The 17059-nt window shown below is 35.7% G+C and overlaps 1 protein-coding gene across 2 annotated transcripts in view; it reads left to right on the top strand.

Annotated features, from left to right (window-relative positions):
• Caap1 (caspase activity and apoptosis inhibitor 1) overlaps positions 1-17059 on the top strand; it is a 56929-nt gene that overhangs the window by 34675 nt on the left and 5195 nt on the right. Inside the window, exons 5-6 of one of the 2 annotated variants that reach the window (XM_059254528.1) lie at positions 3697-3770; positions 6362-6400. In XM_059254528.1, coding sequence (XP_059110511.1) covers positions 3697-3770; positions 6362-6400 — 113 coding nt within the window. The remainder of the gene's footprint in view (positions 1-3696; positions 3771-6361; positions 6401-17059) is intronic. The other variant, XM_059254529.1, reaches the window with a different exon arrangement.

Raw genomic sequence — 17059 nt, 5'->3', positions numbered from 1 at the left:
TAGTGTACCGGAAGCCAGAGGCCTTGAACCCGACCAACAACTCGTTACAAAGAACATTTGTAAGTAAAGCTGTTTGGACGAAAGGGTCTACTGCATGACACACCACAGCCCCAGTGCCGCTAAGACAAAGGAAGAGGTGATGGAGAGGCAGGAAAGACGGAGGAGTGAAGTGGGTTGCCTTTTTTAGTTAATATTTTTAGTTTTTTATTTTTTGGGGGGCACTGTAAGGGTGAAGGGTGGATATAGAAGGACTGAGAAATGAGGGAGATTGGGGTACATGATAAGAAATTCCCTAAAAATCAATAAAAAATTATTATTATTATTATTATTATTATTATTATTATTATTATTATTATTTTAAAGAGGGAGTAGTGTCATGCAAAAGAAAGTTGGGCTTATGTCAGTTTGAGGACGTAAGTTAGGGCTGCAAATAGAGTCCTCTTATAACAAGGTCATTGATTGTAAATTTAGCTGTGTTAAAGAAAGAATGCAGGTGGAGAAGAGAATTAGGAAAGTAAAAATAAAATTAAGCTTATTCCTAACTTGTTTTAAATAGAATCACAAAGATAATTGTAGACTCTTAGTCAGACTGGCTTTGTCGTATGTTTTCTCCCTTAAGTTCTCTTCAATCTCCAGTTGTTTACTCTAATAATCTTAGTTTTAAAGTTTTTAGTACAAAGTACAGTCAAATAGCCTTTAAATATCAATTGCAGGCTTTTTTCTTAGTTTTTCCTAGTTTGGGCAACTAGCATATTTTATTATTATAAAGTAGACTCAGACTTCTTTGTTATTTTGTCTTTTTTTTTTTTTTTTCCAGAGCTGAGGACCGAACCCAGGGCCTTGCGCTTGCTAAGCAAGCGCTCTACCACTGAGCTAAATCCCCAACCCCATCAGACTTATTATAAACCTGAAAGAGAGAAATACATACATGTTGTAGTGTTCTTCTGTTTAGTGAAAAATTTTAATTTGTGTTAAAGAACTAAACCTGTGTGACAATTTTAGTTGTGAAATTTACATCTTACAATTATCTAGTATTAGTTTTGATTTGTATTTATTTTATTTGCTTGTTTATTTTTAGACAAGGTCTCCCTCTGTAGTTCAGGCTGGCCTTGAACTTTTGGCAATCTTCCTGTCCCTTCCTCTTTGAGTACTAGGATTACAGGCGTGCATCACCATGCTCTGCTTAGTACTGATTTGTAAGTTTTAAGTCATTAAGAGCTACTTCTGATTAAAAAAAAAAAAAAAAAAAAAAAATCTGTCTTTTCATGTTTCTGCCACAGGGTGGTGTACTGTAGCTATTTATGGAAATTCTGTTTTGTGACTTCAACAGCCTGATCAAACCTAACTTAAAATAGAATTTTATGTATTCTATAAAAAATAAATTGTTTATAACAGTAGATAATCTTAAAGAATCTTATTTGAAGAATATTTTAGGGACTTTGATCAGTTTTTATTGCATTTGTACTTAAACATTTTATTTGGAAGTAATTTTAGACTAAATTCATTGTAAAAATCAGACTAGTAAAGGTGAAATCCTTAAAGCATTTATCTAGATTTACTTTTTATTAACATTTTATCCTTTTTACACACCTTTTATTTATATATACATATACTTTAAAAAAACTTAATATTTTTGTGTATGTGTGTATGATGTATGTATGTCTGCCCATGTGTGGAGGTCAAACAACAAATATTTCCTCTCCTATGTTTACATGGGTTCCAGGGATTGAACTCAGGGTGGCAAGCACCTTTACCTGCTGAGCCGTTTCTCAGGACCTACATGTGTAATTTTTGTGTCTGAATGATGCTTAAGTCACCTTGTGGTGTGACACATTATCCCTAAATGCTACATTGTGTATTCAAAGGAACAGTCCTAGCCTTTATATAACTGTTGAGTATCAATTTCAGGAAATTTAACATTCATAAAAGGCTTTTATCTGTCTACCATCAGTATCTCAATTTCTCTTGATTCAGTTCACTTCAGCCCTTATTCCCCCTCTAGTCCGGTCATTTGTAATATTTAATTGTCATGACTATTTAGATTCCTTGACCTTTAATATTTCCATAGCCTTTTGTCTTTCTTAAAAAAACGTTGAACTTCCCTTACCGAAAAGCATTATTCATTTCAATAATGAGTTTTTCTGATGATTCGTCGTGATACAGGCTACACATTCTCAGCTAGATTGCAGATTTTGTTGTGTCATCTTTGAAGTATTATATATGTCCTATATACTTTTTACCAGTGATACCATATTTTGTTGGTGGTAATTTTGGTACCTTAATGTTAATTAAACTTAAAAATAGCATAAAGATTACATATTTTAATGGAATACTTTGTCATATTTTGATACAAATGCATATTTTTGTGGTTTTAGGAACATGCATGTGTAGCTAAAGAATTATGTGCCGTTTGAGAATGTATAAAATGTTTTCTGTAAAGGTTGATCAGTGCTTGGGGTAGATAATATCTGAGTTTACTAGGATGCTTGAGGTAGAACATTTTAACTTTATTCCTTGCAAAACTCTGCATTTTGTCTCTGAACTACCAAGGAGATTTTTGATACCCTCCTTGCGACTTGCCAGTCATTATAGTGAAAGAATGCAATATGAGTTGGTGACATTAGATAGCAAAGAAACATTAAAAATGGAGTCATGGCAACTACAAATCTCACAGAAGTTATTATTAGTACCAGAGCCAAATAAATTTTTTTTTTTTAGATAGATACAGCTATTTCTACCACATCCTCCCATGTGGTGGAATTATAGATGTGCGCCACCATGCCTGGTTCCAAAAACATGATTTTATAGTCTCTGTTTGAGTTTGGGTTTGTAATCGTGATTTGTTAATGCAAAATAAATACATACTTGCCAAATACATTGATTGTAAAGAATAAACTTGACAAAGAAATACTTGCAGTTCTGTTTTATTCTTAGGTTACTTGAAAGACTTATGCTACTGATAACTAGATAAAATAATTTTGTGACTAGCAACATTTTCCAAATTATTCCTGTAATGCTTCTTTCAGGGTACCAATACAAATTCTCAGAAGGAAATAGTTATCTGATTTGAGAAGGTCATTGCTTATTTCACTTGAATATTCACAAATAGTATCTCAACTCTGTTGAAAAGGTGTTTGTAGCATCAGCACAGAGATGGTACAGCACTGTTCAACTCTGCTGCAAGTTGTACAGGGAAACTTTTTGCATGTTCTTATATTTAGTCTATTTTCTTTGATTATATATATATACATATATATATATATATATATATATGTCAAATGTATTTTCCACATACAGTAGACATCAAAGCATTTGAGGTATGAAATTAGAAGAATATAAAGTAATTTGAATGCTAAAATGCCCATTACATTTAACTGTGAAAACTGGGAAGTTATTGGATACTGCTGTGAGTTGTGATTTCTTCCATCAGCTTCCCTACAGAGTTTTGGGGAAAAAAATTGCATCCATGTTCCCCTAGGTTTTCTCCTTGATTTTACAAAGAAGTACATCACATAAATTATTTCTCTATAATTGCTTCTTTTGACACATGTATACACGGTTCTGAGTTCCCCCAGTACTAAATTATACGCTAGGGCTTGGAATTCACCTTGTCTCCCTGGTACCTAGCATAGTTCTAAGAACTTGGACAGTAAATGATTGAATGCAGTTTGTAAAGTTTTTATTTTTATTGCTTAGGCAAGACACCTGTGTAGATTCTGCTTCATCCCTGAGAGAGAGCAAACAACCAGAAGGTTTGGAATCAAAGCAAGGTATGGATCAAATCCTTAATTTTATATGGCTTTTACCAATAATAAATTTCCAGTTTGAAAATTCACCCCGTTTTACAGAGAGGGAAATGGAGTACCCTATTTGTCCATGAGCATGTCGTCTTAGCTACTGGGTGACCTCAGTGTTGTGTGGTTGGCTACAGATGCCACCAGAAAGGTTATACCATCTTGAATGGTTTTTATTTTAGTGATTTCTATTGTGTATTTTCAATTGCAAGATGGAAGTAAGTTAGCTGGGTGTCTCTGGGTTATATGTGGAACAAAGATGATAACTTTGTAGGATAACTACCCTTCCTCCCTTTGCCAAGATATTTTTCCTTAATTACTTTCTTCTTTAGAGAAGAATTTCCTTTCTTTAAATTGGTTTTGACATAACAAGCTAGTAGGTATAAAGTGGTAACTTTAATTATATAAGCCTTATATATCAATAGGGCTCATAATTTAAATGCTTTAAAAAATGTTTATCTTCATTAGAAAAATTTTATTTATTGTTCACATATCATCTCATGTTTTTTCTATTCATTAAAATGATGACTTAAAATTTCTGTAAAACTTGAGCTGTAGGAACTTCTCAGTAGAGAGAAGCAGGTTTTTATTTCTTTTCGGCAGAAGTCCTGAAGCTTCACTTTGTTAATTGATAATAGATTAACAAAGTGAAAAATGTATAATTTTGTAATCTGTTATATATATTTAGTATATACACAATCTAGATTTTAAAAATGCATTGGTGTTTATTAATATTTCTGATGCTTTTGGAAATTGTTCAATAATTTTTAGAAATTCTCTAGTATTAGGCTCATAAGTAGCCAAACAAAATTATATATTTGTACTTTGACTACTGAGTATCCTCACAGATAGAAACTGAGATTTGGTTCATCAGCATTTCTTTGTCATAGAAATACAAGCTATAAACACATTGTTTTCAGTTAGTATAACTATGATCATCGAACCCTCTTTACAATTCACATATAATTAGACCACAGTGCTATTGTATCTTTTCTTTTTATTTGTGAGACAGAGTCCTACTTTGTAGCCAGGCTAGCCTTCCACTCATGATCCTCTTGCCTTTGCCTCAGGAGTGTTGTGAATAGGCATATAACCACCACACTCAGCCTGCTATTACCACTTTCCTTTGTTCCTAAAGTTCTTGGTATTGACTGAGCAAAGAGAATGTGAGTATGCTATTAGATTATCTAGGGGAAAGTACTATCATATGAAGAATAGAAAAGGCTAAAATAAGGCAGGTTGATTCTGGTGCCAGTAGAAAAGAAGCCAGAAACTGCACTGCACAATTTACACCAAGGCTAATTTTCTAAGGGAAGATGTATTTTGACTCCATGTTCAGACGCCCGGAGTTCTTAAGAACTCCATTGCAATATAAATAGCCTGTTTTGCTGTGATTTTCTTACAATAAGTAACTCTAATCATTTGAAAACTAGCTATGGAAAAGCCAAGAGGAAGAGAAAGGACCTAAGTAGTGATATGCCAGAAAAACTATGCATTTTGTTTCTATATACTGAGTTTCTCACGTAAGCATGGGGAGCACACTCTTGGCAATAGCCACACATAAGAAAGGTGAGGTCAGAGCGTAAAAGGGCTACTGTGCAAAACAGTTTGTGCGAAGATGGTAACTAATCTGAAGAAAAGTTACATTTTCCGCATTTTTTGTTGTTGCTGTTGGTTTTCGTCCTTTTTCGTGGATGAGGATGGAACCCACAAAGAATTCATGTATGCTAAGCCCGTGGTCTACCATTGAATCACAATCCAGTTCCACCCCCTTTTAAAAGAAAACATAAGTAAAGTTGTTTTTAAGAAAATGTTCCTAAGTAAAATATAAAATGCTTTGCTGCCTGCCTAGTAGGATAAGAATGAATTATCTGGAAGTTTTATTTATGCAGAACATCTTTCGGGTAAATTCTGGAAAAATTGGTCTGAACCAGATTGTAAGTAACTTCGTGGGGTTACCTAAGAAACAATGGTTTATTAGGAAATAGAAATTCTTCAGGCTCAAAAAAAAAAACCCAATAACAACAACAACAACAACAAAAAAAAACACCCTCCCCCTTTCTAAATGAAAAAAGAAATGTTTTCTATTTGTATTTTGCAAAATTCTGAAAATGTAATGGTATATCTGGAACTTTTCCTACATAGTTAGCCATTCTGTTCACAATAAGCTTAGTAAAAATAAAACATAATGCCAGGCAGTGGTGGTGCACTCCTTTAATCCCAGTACTTGGGAGGCAGAGGTAGGAGGATCTCTATGAGTTTCAGGCCAGCCTGGTCTACAGAGCAAGTTCCAGGACAGCCAAAGCTACACAGAGAAACAAACCCTGTCTAGAAAAAAACAAAACAAAACAAAAGAATGTAACACTCCTTGGAAATGCATTGTCATTTTAATGGCTTGACTATTTAAGATTAATCACTCAAGTTTAGTTAGTTCTAAAGTTCAATAGACCAAAATATGAAGTAGTATTGAGTTTTCTGTTTGTTCTTTCAGGATAAATCTTATTATGACCTATTATTTCTGTATGGAACAGACATGTAATTTAAATTACCTTTTTGATTTTTTTCAGTTTCTAAAAGGCTGAAGTATTATTTGAGTAGTTATCCAGGTAGGAGTTGGACATTCACTCTCAGTTAAGTTGGTATTTCTTTGTTAAGTACCGATAGGAAATAGCATTTTTGAAACTAACAGTGCTAAAGATGAATATTGAATTCATAAATAACCTCTACCGTACTGATGCTAATAACTAGAGATCTACTTTTACCATGAAAGTATTTATATGCAGGTATAATATTGTTTGATTGATTGGAAATGTAACAAAATTAAAACTCTTCTATTAGAAATTATTTCTTAAATCATTCATTCTCAGCCAGAGGGTAGTTATATGAGGAGATATATCAATTACAATTTTGTCTTTTAGCACAACCATGTGTATGTGTATACATGAGTATGCACCTGTGTAAGCTTATTGTGAGCTTGAGATCTTAAGATTTCCTAGACTATCAGTTATTGTATTGTTGAAAAGACTTAGTGCTGCTTTTAAAATAGACATGGTGTGTTTAAATTTAAAAAATGGATCATTTTGCTATAGATCAAAAATGAAAATTTCTGTTTAATGAAGATAATGTGTAGAAAACATTTTTAAAATTTTAAACCCATCTTTGGTAGTGTAATGAGTTATTTTCCTACAGACTTATTTATGAGAACATTCAGCAATATTAAAATACAGGTCTGTATTTAAATTATTCATGTCTTTGGGATATGTGCGGCTTACAGATATTGTAACTTCAAAAATTAAGTAAAATCTATGCTTGCATTACTTCTTTAAAGTTGTAATGCTTACAAAATTAAAACCACACTTGAGAAAGTGGATATTTATTTTAAAACCTTTGAAAAGCTGTCAACTAGAAAAGTGATTAGTTTGTTCTGTATTTCTCATAAGCATGAAAATAGAGTAGACAAAAATATCACTAGTTAAAATTTTGGAGTTTATTATCAGAGGTACCAGAAGATGCATTGGATTGCCTCAAGTTCCTATAATGGAAGGTGCTGACTGAAGATTGCATAAACCACCACCTGATGGTGCTGTTGTACAGCAAACTGAAGCACTGCTGGCTGGCCTTTTTCTTGAAGTTTCTTTTAAATTGTCAGGTTTTAGAAAGAGCAGTACCTACTGCATTGTTTGTACTTGGGCAGAGTGTTGAATATGTTTTCTTACTTTGTTTAATGGTAGAGTGAACTATACAAACTTTTCTTCTATTATCTCTACATTTTTTTGTTGTTGTTACATTAGAAAAAAGGATGCTTGATTTAATCATTAGTTTATTTGATGATTCTTTGAAATATATTCACTGGGATCTAGGTATTAAAATGAATAATATAACCATACAGTACATAAAATTATCAGTGTCAGTAAGGCTGTATTTTACTTGGAATCTTATACATTTTTTTTTCAAATGAAATTGGAGAAATACATATACACATAGAATATGCACATAAGATTTGTGCTGTGGTTAGGCTCAGATCTTACCACTAAATCTAATTGGCTCTTATAGTTATAGCTTAGCCTTTGAATTTATGAGTTAATGAATACTAGACAGCATTAAGGATGACTTGGCTGTGTCTAGGAGTGTGGCTCAGTAGTAGAGCATGCAAGGCCCTGGGTTTGATTCCCAACACTGCAAAAAAAAAATGTTAATGAGAGCTTGAAGAATTTGAAAGTCAGGCTTTAATAGGAATAATATGTAAGGCAAGCTTTAATAGGAACAAACTGTTCCGTCAGTGGTTAAGCTATGTGGTGAATGCTTTTATTTTTAAATGAGCTTTCAGCATTCAGACCAGTGGTCACCAATAATGTATGCTTATCGTATTTCCAGGTTAGAGGAAGAAATGCCAAAATTTATATAGTAAATTAATAGTAGAAGCTAATTATGTTTTAAATCTTTCCCCTTAATATTTTTGATTTTTTATATATATATATATTATGTCTATATAATTATAATGGTGTAAATTAGTTTATGAGGATAAAAAATATATGTGTTAGAGCAGGTGTTTAAAAATGTTTTCCCTTACAGACAGGCTAACAGACTATAAACTGTCAAAGAATTACAGGGACTAGAGAATGGAGAGATGCTATCAGTGGGTCTCAACCTTCCTAACGCTGTGACCCTTTAATACAGTTCCTCATATTGTGGCGACTCCTCATCATAAAATTACTTTGTTGCTACTTCATAACTGTAATTTGCTGCTATTATGAATTTTAATGTAAGTATGTGATATGCAGGATATCTGGTATGAGGCCCCCCGAGGGAGTTGCGACCCACGTGGAGAAGCAGGTTGTCTAGCAGCTAGACAAAGGGAAGAAAGTGTCAATGAAGCAGTTTTTGTCTCAGATTAAGTTCTGGAGGTCTGTAGTATAGCATCATGATTGTACATCAGCATGTTGATTGGGCTCTTGAAAATGGCTGAGAGAATAGATCCCAAATGTATTATGGGGTAGTCATATTGTAGCTTAATTTAATTATGCTACAATACATAGATATGGCAAACACCATGCCATGTGTCATGTCTCTTTTGCCTGCCAGTCATACCTTAAAACTAGGGGAAAATAATTGAAAATGGCTTACTTATTTTTTATTTCTAACATTTTTAAAGTTATATAAAATATTTTGTTGTCATTTAGAAGCTTAAGCATAACACTTGGTGAGGTCATTTGAATTCTTAAGAGGAGGGGTATTTAGATAAAAACAAGTAATTCTTGATCTTGCTGCCATTGTTCATCTAACGCAGTCCTACACTGGAAAAAAAATAAAATAGTAGATAAAGATTAAGACCAAAGATCATGAATGAGTGGATTTGCAGGTACAGAGGCATCAAAAACCAGCCGAGGCAGTACATGTTTTTAATCCCAGCATTGTAGGCTGAGGCAGCAGGAGAACAAATTCCAGGCCAGCCTGGGCTAAATATTAGCAGGATCCTATCTCTAAAGAGGAGTAAAAAGTTGAGCTTTGCTAAAAAGAACTTCACATATATAGATGAAACCAGTTATGGAAAGTTATGGGAAATCAGATGCCACCAGCGCCTTTTATTCTTAGACAGGAAGAGAAGGGCCACCAGCTAATGAAGTAGCATTTGTTGCCGGTGCATTTTAAATATCTTCCTTGTATGTATTGCCACAGAAATCTCTGGATTGGCAAAGGAACTCCTTCTTAGAAGACATGCGTTTGTGGTGTGAGTGTTAAAGAGCCGTAGGAGAATGAGAAGAAAGTTGTACAAAGAAGTCTGGAGTTGCGAGCACTCCAAAATAGTGTGTACTATTTTATTTTTAAAAGCCATGTCTAATTACTTTTCTTCTGAGCTATTGTTTTGTGTTCTTAACCAGCTTTGACAAGTAAGTAGTCATGCAGATTCTGACTGTGGACTTAACATCTTTAAAGGATTGGTCAAGTAAGAAGAGTTGTGGTGTAGGCCAACCTGGCAAGACTTATTTCTTCCCACCTCCAGAAAAAAGAAATTGTTCTTTTTTCTCCCCCCATTTCTTTGAACTTTTTTACACATCATTGCCAGAAATTGAAACAATGTTCTTCCTACTTTAAAAAATTATGATTGTTATTTTTATTTTTCTGAGACTGGATCTCACTGTAGTCCCACCTACCTGGAACTTACTATGTAGACCAGACTAGACTAGAACTCATAAAAATCTAACTTCTTGAGCCTCTCAGATACTAAGATTAAAGGCTTGTGCCACCATGTCCAGCCTCCCCTAAATTACTTGTTACTATTTTTTCTTGGTATGGTATATGTGCATATGTATAAGCATAGTCACATGTGAGTGGTCATGTGTGTGCGCGCGCACGCACGTATGTGTGTCTTATGTATTCCTCCGTTACTTTCCACATTTTAGTTATTGAGGCAGTGGTCTCTCAGTTGAACCAGGAGCTCACTGATTGTCTAGATTAGCTAGCCAGCTTATTCTGGAGATTGTCTCTGCCTCCTGTGTGCTCACCATGAGTGGCTGTCATGTCTGCCTGGCTTTTACGTGGGTTCTGATGACTCAAACTTTGGTCCTCATGCTTATTTGGTAAGAACCTTATTCCCAGCTACCTTTCCTACTTTTTAATTTATCTCTTTCTATGGGTAATAGTTGCATGAAATAATGAAAATTACATTTTATATACTTAATTAGTTTTTGTATCTTTTGAATTGTAAGAATTTTCTACATTAAAAAATAAATTGTCAAGAATTTTGGACACATAATGTCTTACCATTTAATATTGGAGATAGGTTTATATTACGTGGCCCAGGTTTGGTTCTCCTACCTCAGCCTCTGAGTATTGGGATTATAGGCTTGGGCCACCATGCTTGGCTTGTTTCATGGAGAATGAAATTACAGAAGGTTTGATTTAGTATATTGAGAAAATTTTACTTCCTTGGTTCCTTAAGTTATGTCCATTTTAAGCATTTGATTCTGTGATATGTTTCCTAGGATTCTTAAGGTAGTTATTTCAGAGGTTGCATAGCGCAAATTTTCAGCTGATACTTGGATCCTATTAGGTACAGTGGGTGCTTTAAGTCATCAAACACTTCCTACCTCAGCCTAATGAGTAAGTAGGGAGCAGTGGTATGCACCCGTCTTAGATGTGGTTTGGTGTGTACAGGTGCATGTGTGGGTATATAGGTGTCAGAGGTCAACCCTCAGGTGTTTTTCGTGTGTCACTCTCCTTGTTTTCTTATGAGACAGGGTCTCTCATTTGGCATGGAGCTTGCCAATTAGGTTAGGTTGACTGGCTAGGAACCCCCCAGTGACCCACCTTTCTCTGTCTCCCCAGTGCTGGGATTACAGGTGCGTGTGCTACCCTGGCTAGGTTTTTGTTTGTTTTTTTTTTTTTTTAGCATGGGTTATAGGGATCTGGGTTATAGAGATATAGCTTAGATGCTGACGCTTACATGACACTATCCAGAAGAGCTATCTCCCAAGTGTGGCTGTTTTTGTATCTGACTTATAGTCATTAGTTCTTCTGAGACCTTTTGGATTATCAAAAGAGCACATTAATTGGTAACCCAGTACCAAATGGTCTGCCCTGAAAACATACATACAAGTAACATTATACAAACCGAACAGGATGTATATGTATTTAGGATTATATGTGTATATACATATACATAGTGAATACATATACATACATTCATGTAACAATTAGTGAAAAAGTTCATGAATTGTAAGAGAACAAGGAGGGGTATATAGGAGGGCTTGGAGGGAGGAAAGGGAAAAGAGAAATGATGCTATTGTATTACAGTCTCAAAAAATAAAGGATATAATATTTAAAATGAGTTTTCAGTGACTTTTGGTTTGTCTATTTTAAAATTTTGGAACTGATCTCTTCACCTAACACAGTGTTATTTAGTGCTAGGCACTAGGGCTGAAGAGATAAATAAATTGTCCCTGGCCTGGAAAGAACTTAAAAAAGGAAACAGATATATACTTTTTTTTTCCATATTCACCTGTTCTTGACTCTGTATGTGCCTTTTCCTCCTGTTGAGACTGATGAACTCTGTACTCTCAGAATCTGCACAGTCCTCTATTTGTATCCAGGTCCTAGTCTCTTTTGATAATGATCGCCTACTAAGCCATTCTCTCCCTTTCTTGTGAACTGCTGCTACCAGCTAAGTCACTGCTTCCTGCTCATCCTGACTCCTAACTGCTTTTGACCCACTGATGACTTTCCTTTTCTTTGTTGTGCCTCCTTCACTCCTCCTGACTTCTCAAGAATGAGTGCCTCTGGACCGTGAACTTTTTCGCCACTCTGTGGATGGTGATCTTAAGTAGTCCTATTCTTAAGTAGTCCATTCTTGTCTTTGCTATTGGTGTTTGCTCTCTAGTTCATCACATGAATTTTCCATATGCCAATTATGTCTTGATCACATGTCATCTGATCTGTATAAAGTAGTTTGCTTGTTTCCCTCCTTTCCAGAGCTCATAGACTAATGTACCTCGACTTTCCTAGGGGTTGGTTTCATGTTTACTGGGCTGTAGTTTCAAAGAAGCCATCTTCATTTGATAACTGGCACTGCACTGCTCTATTATATGTCTAGTTCACAGCCTATCTCAGAGTATAAATGGAAATCTGTCAGTGAGACTGGGTTTCAATACTCGTGATCCACATCTAAGACTTAAGTTCATTTGCGTGAGTAGCAAATTGTTTAGGTCAAACCAAACAATCAAATAGCTCCAAACCTGTGAAACATCCTAGTCTACCATTCGTCTCACCTCTTCTTGATACAGAACTGATCAGCACCTGATTCCTACCACCATTTCCTAGTAAATACTGCTAGTTATTGTTTACAACTTGGCAAATATTTAAGGGTATCCAGTGTTAACTGGACATGGTCCTTACTCTTAAGTAGCTGCCTACCTTGAGTACTTTTTATTTACATCTGACTATCTTATTTAAATAGAGTGCTTCATTAGACAGGTTCATTTATGTCTTTGGTTCCTTTAAGTGTTCAGTGCTAGTTCATAGAAATTGGACTTAAGTCAATTTTTTTGAATAAGTAAGGAAATAAATGGATAAAAGTAGTGTGTGTGTGTGTGTGTGTGTGTGTGTGTGTGTGTGTGTGTGTGTGTTTATGATCTGTTCTCTCCTTCCACTTGTGAGTACTGGGGATTAAACTCAGATCATCAGTCAGCTTTGATGAAAAGCACCATCATCTCACTGGCCCATAGTCTGTACATTATTCTTTATACAGAAGACGAAAGCAAAATACTGTAGCATTGTAACAGGGTTGGTTTATTTCACCTGCTATTCCTCCTCAGAAAAGCACATTGTTTCTGAGTTGTGTTTTCTTTCTGTCCTCATCGGGGCCATTTGTTGTTGGTTTCCCTTAGTCTTTGGCTTTGTTTTCGTTACCAGTGTAATAAGGCTCAGTACCAGCCTTCTATGTTGATGAATGATATGGTCTCTTTAAAATGTGGTCATAATAATCACTTCTCTGGAGGTCACGTTTCTTTTGATATTTTGTAATTTGGGTAATGTTTATAGAGTTTAATATAGAGCCTTTTTTACATCCCTAAGCTGTCTTTCCCCATAAGAAGTATGCCTTCTCTTTGATCATTCTGGAAAAAGGAAACACCAAAAAAAGCAAAACCCTTGGGATACTTTGTGATTTCCACCTTCATTTTAAGGTGATAATTCTCCAACTCCCCCCCCCCCCCATGGGTTTCCTCTACTTCTTTATAACTCTTGAGGAAAGAATGAAGGTAGAATAGTCAGTATTTTTACTACTTCTTCAATCGAAATATTCTTAGTTTGGGGGAATGATCGCATGTTTAGTGATTCTGTCATTTTTTTTTTTAGCATACTAATAATGATTCAGTTTGCTTTATAAGTTTATAAAAAGGACCTTCATATTTTTATCTTTTTCTGTGCTTATATATATTTAAATAAGCAAAAGCAATGCTTTAGGCAACATGTCCATGTGTGAAATAGATAGTGAAGCTGAGCACAGGCTCTTTGGACAGATTGTGAAGTGTTAAGATGTTGCTAGCAGGGAGTTTGTGTATAAAACCTACCAATTAGTGTTGCTGTGTGTACAGGGGCATAGGGCTATCCACATGAGCATGGGCAGCCTATGAGATTTGTTCCTGAAGAAAACTGACTTTTAGCAGGTGATTGCCTGTAGTTCTTCAAGTAGGGGTGGGACCTTATGAGCTCTTCCCCAATTCATGATGGGATGTCAACTGGTGTGGTCTTGTGCAACAATCATATTGTTGATAGTTCATGGGTATAACCTTCCTGTCATGTCCAGAAGATACTATTTACAGCAGTCCTCCTGGTCCTCAGCCTTTTAGAATATTTCTGTCTCCTCTTCCTTGATGTTTCTAGAGCCTTGAATGTAGGGGTTATGTTATTGATTTTTCACTTTAGGGATGGGTACCCTATAGTTCTATGTACTCTGTACTTTGACCTCTTGTGGGTTTCTGGAATAGTTTCTATCTGCTGCAAAATCTCTTGCTTTTCTTTGGTTTACTTTTCTTTGTAGCCCAGGTTGGTCTTGAACGCAAGATCTTCCCTCAGTGCCCCCCCTCCCCAAGGCTGATTGATTATTGGTGTTTCTCCACACTCCTTACTCAAACATTTGTTTTTTAAGATTTAAAAATTTTATATGTACGAGTGTGTATACGTGATGCCTGTGGAGGTCAGAAGATGGTGTGAGATCCCCTGGAACTGGAGTTAAGGGTGATTGTGAGTCATGGTGTCAGTGCTAATAACTAAACTCAGATTCTTGGCAAGAGCAACAAGTGTTCTTAACCACTGAGCCATTTCTCCAGCCCTGTTCCCTTAACTTTTGTAATTTTTCCTTTTTGCCAATGTACTAGCTTCCCTCCTGTTCCACAAAAGCTGAAAGTTCTAGTTTTTATTAACCAGTAAAAAGTAATATCTTTTTGTTTTGTTTTTTTGTGACAGGGTCTCAATATGTAGACCAGGCTGGCCTTAAATGCCTGAGTGTTTCAGTTAAAGGCATGTACTGCCATGCCTGGTTTCAAAGCAGTTATCTTTTAAATTTACATTTCCTTAATTGGAAATTATGTTGAAAAAATTTTCATGTATTCATTGGTCCTCTGTGGTTTTTAATTTGTGGAATGCCTGACTTGTTGCTTGCCCCCCCCCCCTTAACTTTTTATTGATTCTTTGTGGATTTCACATTATGCATCCTGATCCCACTCATCTCTCCATCCCCTGGCATCCACCTCTGCCCCTGCAACCTCCTCCCATAAACAAAACAAAATTTAAAAGAACAACGGAACCCACCCCCCCCCCCAAACACACACACACACACACACACACACACACACAAAAAGATTCTGTAGTGTGGCCCAGTGAGACTACCCTTTAGTCCATACGTCTTTACTGGTAAGTGTTCATTACAGTGAGTCATTCATTGGTCTGACTCTGGCTTCTCCTGCACCACTGATACTGGGCCCTCACTGGGATCCTCTTGGATATCCTGTTGTCGTCCTGTGTTGTTTTGGGTTTTGGGTCTGTAGGTCCGGCCCCTTCACATGCTCCTGCAGTTCATAGATGGGGTGGGTGTTGGGTGGGCTAACTCAGCCCTGCTTCTGGGCCTGGGTGGTAGCTGGGTTGGTCAGCCTGCCAGCTTTCCCTTGTCATCACCACCACTGGGCTGAGCTCTTCAGTACTTCTCTAGCTATCTCACCCAGTGCAGCCTGCAGCAAAGAGTGGGGCCAGTTCTCTTGTTCTCAAGGCCTCAGGTCCAGTTCACCTTCACTCACAGGGCCAGCTCTATTGCCTTGCTACCCTTTGCCCTTGTTTCTGATTGTTTCTCATATAATAATACATATACATAACTATATATTTCTATATTTTTCCTTGATACAAAAATATTTTAGTAGTGTTTTACTGAATTCTGTCCCTGTGTCAGAAATTGTAAGTTTTTGTTTCTTTTTTCTTTTTTATTTTTTTTTTCTTTTTTAACAGTACCAGGGATCTACTCAGGGCCTTTTACCTGCTCTTGGGCTGTACCCCTAACCCTAGGACTTTAATGGAAACAACTTTGTTGTTTCTTTGTGGGTTTTTTGTTTTTCTTTTTGCTTAGGAAAGACTCATATTTACTTGTCTTCTCTTCAGTTAATTTACATTTTTGCGCTATTTTTTAGGTATTTCCTGAATGACTAGTTGCCATTTGCAGAAATTTGGACAGCTGTGTAAATACTCTCTTCTAGGCTTTGTCTCTTGGCTTTATGTAATAATGCTCCTTCAGAAGGTTTCATGGGCAGACTAGCCTTTCATGTTACAAATAAGAACTGAATTAACAACTAGAATGTAATAAGACCTTATAAGTGTTAAATATGCTCACATAACTTAAAATAACCTTTAACTTTTAAGAGTTATACTGTGATGTAACTCATGTGATGTCATCAGTGTTTTTGTGTTTATTTGCTTTTATTGACTGTTCTAACTAAAACACTTAAGAAAAATCAAGTTTGTGACATGAAATGTTTTCCTTTTACCTAATTTTACAAAACCTTACAGTTTTCAAGCAGTGAAATTTGTTACAGATTATAGTAAAATATATAAGCATTACATTTTAGCTTTTCCTATTCTGTAGTAAAAGTCCTTTTATTTATACCAATTGTATGCTACTTGTGGGTGTGTGTCTCTCAATGCATTCTCAGTGTTGGAGATGGAACCTATAATCCTTGGTCCAGAAGTATATGTTAAACTGAATGGATATTGGTTATTTTTCTTCTCCTTGGCAGTAAAATGTTTGAGGAGTATAAGGTGTTGTGTTTAGTTGTCAAATATTTAGCCTTTGTGTTTTTGTTCCATGCTCATATCTATAGCTCATCAAATAATGTAAACAAATATTTCTCTGTTAAATCAGAGTATTCACCTGTGTCTTTGATTAATTTGAGTAATGATTCATTAATATTTCTGTCTAGATACTGAGTCTAGATAAATTGGTTTATTATTTAAAACTCTTTAGTACTTGTGTCCAGAGTTTGGGATATGAATCAAACAGGTAGGACAGAAAGAAGATAGCAAGGAAGTGAACAAAAGAGAAATGATGAAAACATATGGGCCAGAGGACAATGTAATAGAATGTACATTGGCACAAAATTGGCTACAGTATCACCGCGAGAGAAGAATGCTCAGGGAGTCCCTGTACACTGTATTACTTTTGACTTTTTTTTCCACTTTCACTTTGTCTTCCTAGCACTGTAGCCTAGCCAAGCTCTTAAGGTCCT

Source organism: Peromyscus eremicus, chromosome 2 (genome assembly GCF_949786415.1).
Source record: "Peromyscus eremicus chromosome 2, PerEre_H2_v1, whole genome shotgun sequence".
NCBI classification, from domain to species: Eukaryota; Metazoa; Chordata; class Mammalia; order Rodentia; family Cricetidae; genus Peromyscus; species Peromyscus eremicus.
The sequence above is the reverse complement of the archived record's forward strand: the minus strand, read 5'-3'. Positions and strand labels throughout refer to the sequence as shown.